This window comes from Camponotus vicinus, unplaced genomic scaffold (genome assembly GCF_025532165.1).
Source record: "Camponotus vicinus isolate PSW18456_S1 unplaced genomic scaffold, iyCamVici1.0 SCAF_5, whole genome shotgun sequence".
NCBI lineage: Eukaryota > Metazoa > Arthropoda > Insecta > Hymenoptera > Formicidae > Camponotus > Camponotus vicinus.
The window spans coordinates 12841044-12855807 of NW_028141977.1; the positions used below are offsets into that span (position 1 = coordinate 12841044).

Genomic DNA, 14764 nt, shown 5'->3' on the forward strand with positions numbered 1-14764 from the left:
ACAAATATCCCCAGAGTCTGAAGCTATTTGTTATTTTTGAATTGCCGGCACTATGTCAACAACCAGAATGGCCGTTCCTGTCATTTTAAATTTGAGTTAAACTATATACAAAGGTAAACATTAATAAAAGTTCGTATAGGTATAACACTCTTTTTATGAAATATGTCAATACACGTTACTGTGAGCGGGAATCCTGTAAATATATACCATGAGAAAAATGGTATTGTCGGATCTAAATCAAATCAAGAAAAACGTGATCGTTGACAGAGGTTACGCCTGGAACAGGTACACACGTTTTATCACAATTTTTTAATTCAGTTCGAAAATATAAATAAGTCCGTAATTTGCTTCAATTTTCTTGAAATTTATATATAATTGGATTTTCTATGCAATAATAGTAGTCAGTTATATCATGTGCTTGAAATATAAATATTAGTGAAATGATGCAAAATTATAAAATCACATATTGTATTATCATTACAAGTTTAATGATAAAAGAAAGATATTAAATCGAATTGTGGGATTAAAAAGATAAAAAGATAAAAATAGAATTGGTAAATAATGGAGGATCAAAGCTGATTTTTTTTGAGCAGATATATAATAGAAAGATTATGAATTTACAGTAGAAATATATGAGGAAAATTTGAAAGATATTGATCAAGTCCTTGCTGCTTTGCAGATGTGAACATAATGATAGAAAAAGAAGAAAGAAAAGATAATTAAAAAAGGGAAAAAGTGTCATAGAGTATATGAAGAAGCAAAAGGTAGCACAGAAGCAGTTCATTCAGAAAGATTACCTAAAATATGAAAGGTAAAATATATTCTCATTTAAAAATATTAGAAATTATTGATTACTTTATTGAAATTCTAAATAACATCATAAAAACATGATGAAATATTCCAATGATTGTACATATATTTCAATATGTAATTTCTTTATTAATGATTTCTTTAAATTTTCTTTGAGATATTGATGAATGCGTACAAAACTATGATTTTTAACTATGAATAAGATTGAAAAATATTAAAGATGTATATAGGAAATTAAAATAAGGAAATAAAAAATCCTAAAAACTTTATATGAATGGTATCATCAAAAACTTTATATGAATGGTAGCATTTTTTCATACATGACTTTTGATTATAGAAATCATTATAATTTAGGATGTACATAAAAAGTGATGTAGCAGATTAGGAGAGCAGGAATATATGTTGCAAGAACAATAAAAGAATTGGTTTTAAAATAATATAAATAATATAGAAAATGATTGATTCAAGTACTTGTATTGACCTTCGCATGAATTTTATTACAAAAAGTTGCTTGGCGATAATGATTCTTATAGCATAGACAGAAGGACATTCTCCGAAAAAAATACAAAGTATTTTTTATTGTTTTAATGAAACTATATAATCATTATCTAGCTCAGAATATTCATCCGCCTCTGAGACGCAGACAAAAGTTGTGTTACTTTATTTCTCTCTCTCTTTTACTCGTTCATAAAAATCTTAAATATTCATCGTCGAAAGAGTATGTCGAGACTCAGCAAAATTAACGAAACCATTCGCTGACAATTGAAAGGTAAACAGATTTTTAACGTTCATCGGCGGTAAATATTCTATTGTCACGTACGAGTATACGTAGTTGGGACGATCGTAAGTGCTACCAGCGACGTAACTGTTTCGCAAAAAAATAACTATATTAAGAGAAATCGACGAAAATCTATACTGCGAAATGTAGGATTCCCAATCTATGAAAAATCATTATTTAAATATCATTTAAAAATTTTTGAAGTGTTTTTCATTCCTCGCACTTGCATTTTATATTTCTTGTCCATATAATATTAACTCGTATGGTTCTCTTTAGGATAAATGATCAGATGTCAATAATCTTACTTTCTCTTTGTAAAAAGAAATTTGGACGAAAATCGATATTAAATTTTTTGTTCAAGATTAGGAATCGATACCTCAGCACGTAAATTTCCGCGAATTTCTCATGATCATGATCCTAACTATAATTCGCACACATTGTATTGCACAATGCGTATTCTCTCGATGCATGTACGGCGAAAAAATATCAAATTTGGGGTTTCTAAGGAGCTTGCGCAACCACTTTACACCGTGTGTATGTGAATTTGTAGTACTACTTGCATTATATACATGAATTTTTAGCTGTGTACGTTCTCTATCCAATAACAGCGGTGCAATTATGCGGTTTTCCGGCCTACAGCCGGCTACGGTGACAACTCACATTTTATCGGCTTAATCTTATGCATCAGAATGCCAGTGTTTCGCGCACAAAAGGCAATTTACAGCGTTACAATTTTTTTCGCGTAGCGCGCCTCACGCGCCTCTTCTCCCTATTATTCGCTATGTATTCGTATTATATCATGTGTTAAGATGCTACTATGTTTTTAAACGCCTGGCGATACGATTGACTCGCGTCGCGATAGATTAACTAAGTAGGGACAGTCATTCAACTTTTCTAAAATTCTCCTTCGCAAGAACTTGGGTCGCGTCTCACCGCGACCCAAATTCGTCTCGACATCGACACTATACACGAATACGATTTTATCCTTCGTTCTGAGTTACCGCGTGTGTATATATATATGTTATATATATATATATATATATATATATATATATATATATATATATATAAAACATATATATTAATATTATATATATATATATATATATATATATATATATATATATATATATATTTGTGTGTATCTGTTTTTTTTATATTACTATCGTCGGCATTGACTGCAAGTTACTTCGTTGCCGCGCTACGTTCTGCGCGATTTACAAATACGACAAAGAAGAACTTCGACGAACGGATAAAATACAAAGATTCGGCAGTATAGTGATCCAACAGGCATCTCTGCTATAAAAGTACGGTCGCGATGCGTTTATGCTTCCGAAGTACATTTGATTCAATAATGAGTGTCTCTATATCCGCAAGATATGCATTTATTAGCGAGTGATCTCTGCGCCTGTTTTCTTTTTTTCTTTTGTGCTTTCTCTTATAAATTGTATAGAAACATTTACGAAAGTATATACGATCTGTAAATCCGATTCAGCATGTCGTCGTTAGACTGCTTTTTTTCAGGATATATACAGGGTGTCCCATTTTAATGTCCCACCCCAAATAACTTTCTTATTTTTAATTTTAGAAAAAGATGTTTCAGACAAAAGTTGTATGGTTTCAAGGGGGACATAAGGTGGTGTCATTAGTTTGACCTTGAATAGTTACTTGAAGGTCACGTGAAGGCCACTTTCAATTTTTTAAATGGAATCGCCTACTTTTTATTACATATTCTTGCAGCTCATCTCGAGAGCTTTCCAAAACACTATAATTAAGTTAGTTTTCATTAAGTACTTTCCAAGTTATGAGGCTTGAAATCATTTCTTAATTTTACATAAACCGTAAAATATCTTGTAAAATATTCTTTTTTCGATTATCTTACCATAATACTTTTATGTACAAAATAATGAGAGGAATCAATTGGTGTAAAGAAAACACATAATTGTTTCGAAAAAAAAAAAATGTAATTGTTAATTGCAAATTACATTTTTTCTTTCGAAACAATTATGTGTTTTCTTTACACCAATTGATTCCTCTCATTATTTTGTACATAAAAGTATTAAGGTAAGATAATCGAAAAATGAATATTTTACTAGATATTTTATGGTTTATGTAAAATTAAGAAATGATTTCAAGCCTCATAACTCGGAAAGTACTTAATGAAAACTAACTTAATTATAGTGTTTTGGAAAGCTCTCGAAATAAGCTACAAGAATATGCAATAGAAAATAAAGGTTTCATTTAAAAAATTGAAGGTGACCTTTACGTGACCTTGAAGCAACTATTCAAGGTCAAACTAATGACACCACCTTATGTCCCCCTTGAAACCATACAACTTTTGTCTGAAACATCTTTTTCTAAAATTAAAAATAAGAAAGTTATTTTGGGTGAGACATTAAAATGGGACACCCTGTATACATATATCCAGCGGATAGTTTATAATTGAGAATTTATTCGGATTATATAATCACTACAACCTGGATGTCTGAAATATTTTCTTTTCTTTTTTTTTTCGCATAAATATAAGTGTGTTCGAATTAGCTACACTATATACAGATCTAGTTATGTAAAAGTTATGCGGCGAGAATGAAGCTGCGATTATGTCTCATTATCGCATAAGTACCGAAGTACCGACCGGCGACGAATATGAACTACTTTTTGGTGATATCTGTGTGACAGACGCAAGTCTACCGCAAGTGAATATGCATTGAGCAATAGTACTGTGAGATCTCACAGCGCGTATCTCTGAAAAACATCAAGTACTTATTATCAAACGTGACTTATAATAGTGTATCATTCTTACCGATTGTGTTTGCGTTATTAAAGATTTTACGTCTACTAAACAGCGTCGTAATATATCTATGAGAAATTTAATAGGATCCGATATTTAATCTCTTATGATTTTACGATTAGCGCAAATTAAGTATTATCATATCTAAATTTCACAAATTTCTCGCACTTATTAAATCTCAATCATATCTATGAAAGAGTGAAACAAATATATACGCGCATAAATAAATAAAATAGATTCTTAAAGATAAGATTAACATTAAATTTGTAACATATATTATATTATATATATATATAAATTATGCGTGATCTTTTTACATATATCACAATTTTTGTAGAAAATTTCTTTATATATTTACTTTACACGTTTGAGAATGCGTGTCTTACGAGAAAAAAAGATATATATATATATACATATATATATATATATATATATACGGTGAGATAAATCACACAATAACTTGATATATGGTTTTGTTAGATACCTTTATTACGATGTCTTAACGATAAGATTTACACTCAAATGTAATTAACGTTGCACATCGTAATTTTTCAGTCAGAATAATCGAGAGTGTCAAATAATGCGACATAATCACAGCATTTATAACTATACGCATTATTGATAAATAGAAGCTTGTTTGCAGCGATATACGGATATAAGAATGATAGAGTCGCTGGTTGCACGTCTTGCGAGATTGTTCTCATCTCATGGTCTGCTCGATGTTTTTGAATCACTCTTCGAACGCGCGCGATCCTTCTCTTAAAATACCCTCTTTAACGCAGGGTAATATTAACGATCCACCTAACGTAATAATATTAATAAAGATTTCGCTCTTTAACAATATTACTTAACGTACTATGAGTGACGCTAGTATATAATAGTGTTAAAATGACGACGACGATGAATAATAATAATTAATAAAAATTAATAATGATAATAATATAATAATGTAATCATATATAATATAATATATAATATATAATAATATATAATATATATAATATAATATAATATATTATAATAATAATATGTCTTTACGTTGTACGGTCGGCCGAGCAAAAAAACATTATGATTTGAAAGAATCATTTTTCATATAAACACCTCATTCTCTCCCGCGTCGCGCATCAGATTCTATCGTTCGCGTTATTAACAACATTTTCATCACGATAAAATCTGCCAATACAGCGACGGTCCGCCGCTCGTTTCTGAATGGCTCGGCCGTACATACTGATGAAAATTACAGTTCATTAAATCGATATGAGATCGTTTTGGTATGATAATCCCGGCCATTAGCTTTTAATCCGCGAAACACAATCCTTCTTTCGGTATCTCGGCAAACGTGCTGGACAGAGCTCCCGATATTAATCCCGAGGAGCGATCGTCTTCCCCGATGGGGCCCCGCGAATAACGGGACTACCAAACCTCCCGATCGCTCACGTAACTGGCCCGCCTGTCGAATCGATCGAAAAAGTCCGGTTATAATCTGAATCCCCGAATGAGATTATACCGCGAACGCATAAATATATGTGCAGTGACTGGCTTCAAATGAGATGCACGTTCACAACTCAACAAGGTATCGGCGGTTTCCTCCTCTCTCCCTCCTCCCAGCCCCTGAGCACCCGTGAACGTGAACGTGAACGGTTTCGAGAGAGCCGGCGATGATCGAGAATACTTTGCAAATAGATATTTCGCGCTGGGGGATCTCTGTTGCTTATCGCTGACGGGGAATATCTAGCTTAGGCTGTACGTGGTAATAGGACCACGACGCGATCTCGAAAATCTTCAGGCTGCCGATTAAATGCGATTCTATGTATATTATACAGTGTCCCAAGCCGCTGCAACGGGAGGAAATTTGACTAAATAATATTGACGTTAACATTGCAAGAAGAATACATATTACACTTTGTAACGTTCAATGTTCGTCAGTCGGTCGTCCAGCTCGAAGCGATGGGTTAACAGCGATATTTTTGCTGATCGAGTGTGAGAATGATACAAAAAAGTATTTCGATCGATCGATCGCTTCGAACGGGACAACAATGTATGTTGATACGTATTCGTATGAAATAAACCTGAGGTATCTTTAAGTCTGTAAAGCTTTCGTTACGAATGTTTGAAACTTTGCATATTCCATCCTTCCTCCCTTACTTCGCTCGTAAGATTCCCTTTCTTCTCGCATAGAATTTTTCCTTTCTCGCTCGTTTTTTTTTTTTTTATTAGAGAATATTTGGCATACGTAATGGCACAGTTAATAAGAACTTGTACTTTTGTTTACATTTGCGAAGTGCCATCCCACGTAAGGTATCCGCCAAAATTCTCTTCAACGCGACACCCGTCGAGAGAGTTTCTAACACGGCTAGCTGTCGGCTCTAGCTATCATTGTGCACGGGGATCAGCAATGAATCATATACAAACTTCTCCGAGCCCATCGGGAATTTATTGCCAAATGTGTGACAGATACAAGTTTACGCGCAGCGATTTCGCACCGTGCCGCATTTTTACCCGAAGTTGGAGCCTTAAACGAACAGCTAAAAGACTGTATTATTATTACTGCGAAATATATTAGATATAATGCGTTATTATTTGTCATTTCGTCAATGATTTAGATTGGCGATTGATTCTTGCTTCAATGTTCTCTCAATATCCGTCTACATTCAGTGCCACATATCCCTTTGCATCTGAAGTTTTAGCACTTTTTAATTTTCACACATTGTATCTGAATATTTGTATATGTTTGTGATTATTGATTTAAAAATTCAAAATTTTCTCTTTATACCAATAGTTAATATTTATAATTTGGTATTTATTTTTTAATGCTAGATTTAATCTTTCACGCAGATGTCAGATATTTGCAACTGCCAGATTATTAGATACAACTCTGAATCATGATGCATTGTATATGATGCATTTAATTAAAAAATGCTCAGCATCGGATGTAAAGATATACATGACCCAAAATGTACAGTCAAAAATATGAATAAAAATAAATAAAAATGATAAAATTTAAAGAATTAGATCAGTACCTCAACAAATATTTCTGTCAATGAAACAACGTTAGAACTTATAGAACTTTAAGAAAATTTTTTAAATAATATCTTTAAAAAATGTTCTTCGATAAAAACTGTGTAAAACTTTAAAAACAATTTCTTTTCAGTATTATAAACTTCAATGTTACCGCCGCACTTTTTTAACATTATATGTATTACATGTGTACAGATTGCACAGAGTAAAACCACGACGGAAAAATTATGCTAATAACTAAGTATTAAGTGATAGTATCACTCTTTCTCTTTAGCAGTTTCCGTTTAGATATTGTCCTTGGTAAGACTGTCGACTAATCGAGCATAACAATTTTGATCGCAGGAGGGAACCTACATGGACGGCAATTACTTTCTATGCTATCTGTACTTGTATGTTAACGTTTTATTTTGCGAGTATTTTATGTACATGATTCTCTGTATCATTGTGAATATTATGCTGTGTAAAAATTTTTAACATGATCAGCACTCTCAACAGTGCATTAGTGCTCGCTGTGATAATTTTCAATTGTGAATATTATTTTATAAATTCTAAAACGCGATAAGATTCGAGAAAATGCACAGTTCGATATAATTAGCCGTGTTTTATAATACACAGCGAATTTAGAGAGACAAAAAAATTAATTTTTTTTCTGTGCGACGACAACATTACGTGTTAAATAACGCAATTAATATCGCTGTTATTGATAATTTTTTTAACGACTTCAGAGCGATTTCTTTTTTAAATATAGATGCAATGATATTGATAAAAAATCGAAAAATACTGACAAACGCGATGCTTATGATTTTGAACACAAAGGCACCGATATCTTTACGAGAATTATTCATTCTTTTCGAGTTATATTCTCAAATCATAATTTGAGTTTTGTCAATAGAAATGATGTTTCATTATGCTGATAAAATCTAAATCCCGTGAGACGTTATCGTTAATAAACAATATTAATATACTAATCCTTAGCACATTAAATTCAATAATTATATAAAACGAGGGTTGAAATATACAAGATAATACACATAATATACATAAGATGTAATATACAAGATAATTATACTAAAGTATAAACAACGATCGGGAAATTGGAAGAAATTTTTATTGTGGCGAGTGTATGCGTGTCGCTTTTAATTATTTTTGACCATTTAATATAGTATCTAATGCGACATCTCACCGCGATTTTCTTCCATCAAATATGAAATACTTCGATTATTTATTGCATTAAAACTTTAAAAATTTGCTTTTTATCTTGCAACTGTATTAGATTATAATGTCAGAAGTGAAAAGTTATACAAATATTATCTCGTATGTTGAAATTTTTTCATATCGTCAATATAAATAATATAATACTTATATAAATAATATATAAAAGATTTATATAAATAATATATAAAAGTTTATCTTATTAATATATTAGTAATAATATATTAATAATTAATAATTAATATATTAGTAATAATATATTAATTTTAATATTTTATTTTATAAAAATAATATATTATTTTTATATTTAGAAATATATAAATATAATTATAAATTAATGGATAATTATAATTTAATAAATAATAAATTTTATCTTATAATGTAAATGAATGAAATTTCCTCATCGTATATCATTAACATATAAGTGATTATAAATAATTATCTATTATATTGTAATTATCGATTACACATCCATTTTTATTAGAAGTGTAGTTTTATTAAAAGGACATGTGGAAATTAAATTATTCATTTATTAACGAGGAATAAATACAAAGACAATTTCTAATAAATCTATTTCATTGTATATGTGATTATAATTTCTGATATACGAAGAAAATTTTGTTTTATACATACAAGAAAAATGATTCATATAAGTTTTTGTTTCTGACATTATAATTTAATATAGCTGTAAGGATGAGTCTTTAAGCGATGTCGAATCCTTTGAAAACATGTCATTTGTTTGCAAAAATTGTTTCATCAAATTCGTCAATATATAAAATTTGTAAATGTCTATTGGATATTAGTATATTAGAAATATTATCGAGATCAAATATACATTTCAAAATAATCGTTAAAATAATATTCAAATGAATAAATCGTTCCGCGAATGGCCCAAAGCGAGAAAGGAGTATAAGAAATGATGTAGGCTGTACGCAAAAATATGATGTCACATCGTTCTTTGCGCGCGCAATTATGTGTTTGTGTATGTGTGTGTGTCGTTGCGTGAATGTGTCATCTAGAGCGAGACCTTCGCTAGATCTTAATAGATCGATCGATTCAACTGCGTAGCCTACCCCAATATGCGCGTGCAGCTCCTTTGTTGGCGAACACGGTCTTAGGTCGTCGGAAGGCTAACAAGGCTAAGCCCGATATACGGCGACGCATGCCGTGCAACATATAATGCCTCTCTAACGTGCGAGAGAGGTTTGAACAACAATTTTTGAATTATTTATCTGGCAGTATAATTGGTGTATAAAATTTTGTTTCTCTTTTTTTTCTCATTTCTTTACGCCTTTACCCATCCTTGCGCTTTCCTGTTCGATTCGCGGCACAGATTCAATAAATTTAGATACAATATCACAAATAGTAGCTTTATTTTTTTTCACGCGACACTCTTTAACTTGCCTGTCTGCGTTCGTTTAGCAGTGAACATCGGTCAGACCGAACATCGATTCGCCGGTCTTTCCTTCGTCCGTTAGATTCGATCGTTCCCCAGGGATCGGCATCCCTGAGGCTCGACGTAACGCCTTTAGTTCCGTCATTACCGAGAGCGCGTCACGATCGCGCTCTTGGCGGAAGAAGGAAGATCTATTGCAGTGATCTAAGAAACGGTTCGGGAAACGACGCTTCGAAGAACATGCATGCTCACTCTGAGTGCGTATCTCGTATAATACGTATCGAACCAAAAGGTTCTCATTGTCGGGCGAAGTTGGGAGCGAGGCCGTGTTTCGCGTTCTCTTCTGAGAACGCAAAGAATGCAACAGTCTAAAATTGCCTCGCTCCGCACGCCAATTATTCGCTACCTATTAATCGAAAAGTCCCTCGTTACGGCTAAGGGATCCGGTCGGAGTTTGCCAAATGCAAAATACGAACGGGCAGAAATCGTTCAGATAAACCTTTCATCGTGAATTCCTTCTACGAGTTAATTAGACTGAGAAAGATGTTACTTCATACACGAATATCAGCCCTCATAACCACCCGCCAACCATTGTAGAGTGACGTTTACGTTTTCCAACTCCAAAACTCGTGCTTGTCGTCCCGACGACGGAAAACAAAATGGAAAACAAGAGGAAGAGGTGCTTATTTTATGAGCTTTGCTTTCTTATGAGTGGTACTGGTGAAGTAATATCCTACAGGATATAACGTTTTCGCTACAACAATCGGCAATAACGGGGCGGCCTCGTGTTCCAGATCGTGAAAGTCTTTTCAACGCTTCGCTTTCTTTGACGATGATTGGTATTTGGCAGTTGATGTTAATGTTCAACGTAGCATTGGCAAACTCTGAGGTCGATTTGACAAGGGTTTCCGCCCACGGACGTACGAACGGGGCGGACGCTTGGCCTATTCGCTGCAAAAACGGGTGCAGGCTTTCTTCCACCTGCACTGAGTGCACCAAAGGTCGCGTGCATCCATACCGTAGATCTTGCGACACTTTTTAACATCGCTGCGCGTTCGTCGCGGGGAGGACGGCTTGCCCGTGGACGCTGTCATGTTTTGTTGGTGACACGCTTGCAATGGCCGCGGGGACAGTTTGATGTGCTTGTTGGGCGTACTCTGAAATAGAAAGAGGAAACAAATGTCAAAAGATCGTGCGATTCGATAGTTTATAGCTCGATGCGTGATTACCTACCGGCGATTGTGAGATCGTAAACGCGTTGTTTGGTTCCCTGACACCAACTATCACGTTCTCGATGTAGTTACTCGTGGTAGGAGCCGCTTCAAGACGAAGCTGCTTCTGATACTCTGGATCCTCGTGCGGCGGTCTCGCCATATCCCGATGAGACATTGTGGGAGGCGAGCTCATGTGATCCACAGCAACTTCTTGGTAATAAAATTCCTCCTCGTGAACGGACATATCATCTTCCTCGTGAACGGACATGTCTTCGTCGCATCCCTTTGACTTTTTTGGACTGCAAAACAAATCACTATTTTGATTCACGTGTCATTTTGTAGATAAGTCTGTTGATTGAGAAAGATTAGAATCGCGAAGATCAAATCTTCATTTGTGAATGTTACATATATATTACTCACACGATATAATAATCTTATTCATCATTAACAGTGCTCGAAATTAAAATAATGCGTTACAAGCTAAGCTCTTAAAAGAGCTGCACACTTTATTGGAGGACACTAATACTATCGTACCATTATAATGTCAACGATTTTTTTCGCTGTGCCTGAGACCAGCTTGAGTGCGCTTTCACTTCATCTTCGTAAAGTAAGATAACGCATTTGACGCGCTAAGAGTATTATATCTAGGGTATTAGCTTACCCCAGATGTGACTGGCGTACATGTTCTTCGATGAGCACGACGGTCGCTTTGATTTCCAAACAGCCTGGCCAAGCGCACTTGAAGACCACCGCTGCATTTGCCTGCAAGTAGAAAGATGACAATCGTTAATGATCATCGATAAGAGCGATGTGTTAGGAATGAACGGACGAATTAGGGGCAGATTTATATGTCTGATTGCGAGAGTATTTGACGAAACAAGCAGAGAGTAACGGAAACAACTACGCTCTTGCACACAATCCTGTTTTACGTCATTCTATACACCAATCGGCGCGTCATAACGCAACTCGCGCGTGGGCGCAAGTTGACGAAGGGCTGTTGTAATTTAAATTGAATGGACGACAGCCATCGGTCGTTCGTCCTCTGAAACGCCACGACTTTTTCTTGATTTATTTTATACAAAATAAATTCTCAAAATTCTCTCTTCATTTTGTTATTGAAATTATTAAAATAGTAAACGCTCTCTTTAAGTTACCTATATTCGCTTACATCGTTCATTTCGCTAGAATATTATTATTGTATGCAAAACAGCCTTGCTGGCATACATCATAAGTTAATATCGGTCCTCTTTGACATCTCGAATCTCTACCTTTCATGTTTTAATTATTTTCGAAGGGAGAACCTTACATCACGTGTTCGGACGATTGGATGTCATGTGATGTGACTAATCAGTAAGCAGACAAGTGTCTTAAGAAGACGGCCCTGCGTCCAAGTCACGCCAAGCTAAGCCAAGCCAAGCCAAGCCAAGCAGCCGGAGAGGAAAATCGATGCGCGCGGCAGCCTCGCCGCGCGCACGTTTCTTTGTTTACATCGGCCGGCCGCCGGCGCCGCACCGGTCACGTGGTATTGATCCAGGAGAGAGAGCGAGGATTACAAGTCCCTCTCGCACGTGGACCACGCGGTACCCGATGATCGCGTGCCTCCAAGAATGCGCGAGGAACGGGGAGGGAATTGACATTTTCGAGCGCGAAAGGTTCCGCGCGCATCTCATTTTCTATCCGAGCGACGATCGCATGTGGATCTCTTATTCTCGATGAACGGATCAGCTAAAATCGCTCAATCGCATCCTCGGCGGCAGCAATTGCAACTAGTAATGAATATAAATAATTAATCGCTATCTTTATAATGATTCGATATAGAATTTCGTATTTTGTATCTGACATGTATGGGAGAAAGTAGTTTCTATATATGTTTATTGACGTCTGTCAAAGACTGATTTTCTCAAAATTATATTCCCTGCTGGCTTCGGGATTTATGAATTTGACAATTAATGTAATTTAAGAAGGATATATGTGTGTAGAATTAATCATTTATTAATAAGCCGCTAATTAACTGTTTACATTGGCGAATACATGCAACGCGGATATTTTTCAACGCAAACGAATTAAAGACAATCGCAATCTCCTTAATGCGCCGTAATGAAGGGAATACTTCTTCGAAGTACGGATTATAAATCTACGGCGAAAATACATATATCTCTTGAAATACGTATTCGCGCGCACAGTCGATCGTTCAATCTAGCTAATGAATGCATGAATATTTACGAGTGAGTTTACATTCGAGGTACCATCTGGGAAACCGCGCGATCGTCGCCGCTGAAATCCGCGCGGCTCGACTTACGCGTCCGCCTCCCTTCCCACGCGGCGTATCGGATGGAAAGATAGCGACGATGGGGCTGATAAGTGTCCGCGCGTCTAAAAAAGAGGCGAGACGCGATAAACGCGAGGACACGAGTTGTTCGGCAGGAGGCAACTTGGCGAGTTTCAAGGGCCTCGATAGGTGCAGTGACATCAGCTCTGAAACGGGAATACACCGTATCGTGTACCGCGCGAGATTATACCGGGTGACGCGGCCGACAAAAGGGTAAACGAGCCAAGTTTGCGAGACGCGAGATGCGCGCGCGCGCACCGATAAGAGCGTATCGATGTCGCGCTCGATTGAAAGACGCGACTGACAGGTGAGAATGGAGAGAGGCGCTTCGCGACGACTGGCAAAAACCTCGGTAGGGTGACAATGACATCATCTCCGAAACGGTACACGCCGGGTACACGGCGCACGGCGTGGCGCAGCCACTGCCGAGGTCACAGACCTTCTACGCCGGTCGGCAGGCAATGCTCTCTCGCCATCTCTCTCTGTCTTTCCCTTCGCCTTGCCCGTACCTCGGCAACTTGGTTTGGCGTGCTCCGGAGAACTTCGCAGCAGTCCTTCTCCCCCTATCGCTCCTTCCCTTTTCTCCCCCTTCCCCCTTTTACGACCTTTAGAATACGACGGGGTAATTCCGATAGCATTAGTCTAGAGGGCACCATGCGTCCCGGCGAGTGTCTTTATGTGCGTAAGATAGCGGGCACTGATCTCAAAATCGGAGCACTATTTTGTCTCTCTCTCTTTCCCTCCCGGATCTTTCTTTTTTTTTTTTTAAATGTGTATAAGATACGTATCTTCTTTATAGAAAGTATATCAAATTGCTTCTTTGTAATGAACTCACAAATTTATTATCTTCTCTATTATTATCATAGTATAATAATTAATAGTCAGTCTCTCTTATAAAATTCGCGAGGTTTGTTACATCTATCTGACCTACATAGCAGTGGCCAGCAACGAGACAAGTTCGAAGATAAGGGATAAAGTATGATACGAAGAATGAAAATAATCCTTTTAACAAAGAACACGCACACATACTCGTATCTTGAAATGTATCGGACATCCAATGTGACGCATCGCGTTGCACATGACGCATGATGCAGAAGACAGCGCGCTATCGTAAAACTCGATTGGAAGGCACCCCAGCGATACGTCAAAGGGAATCGCGCGACAAAGGGAGGGAAAATCGGTAGCGGCGTATTTTTATTCGCGGCATAGGTAAAGA

At 36.0% G+C, this 14764-nt stretch overlaps 1 protein-coding gene and 1 long non-coding RNA gene across 7 annotated transcripts in view; one reads left to right on the top strand and one right to left on the bottom strand.

Moving 5' to 3' along the window:
- The first annotated feature begins 59 nt into the window (after positions 1-59).
- LOC145971628 (uncharacterized) lies at positions 60-7814 on the top strand. Its single transcript, XR_014438906.1, has 3 exons — positions 60-285; positions 680-811; positions 6662-7814. It is a non-coding gene; the product is annotated as an uncharacterized LOC145971628 (long non-coding RNA).
- The window catches only part of Glut4ef (Glucose transporter 4 enhancer factor), an 82842-nt gene continuing 72923 nt past the window's right edge, over positions 4846-14764 (bottom strand). For all 6 annotated transcript variants that reach the window (XM_083099507.1, XM_083099509.1, XM_083099508.1 and 3 more), the window contains 3 exons: positions 11881-11981; positions 11239-11518; positions 4846-11162 (listed from right to left, as the gene is read on the bottom strand). In XM_083099507.1, coding sequence (XP_082955633.1) covers positions 10950-11162; positions 11239-11518; positions 11881-11981 — 594 coding nt within the window. In that variant the 3' untranslated portion in view covers positions 4846-10949. The remainder of the gene's footprint in view (positions 11163-11238; positions 11519-11880; positions 11982-14764) is intronic.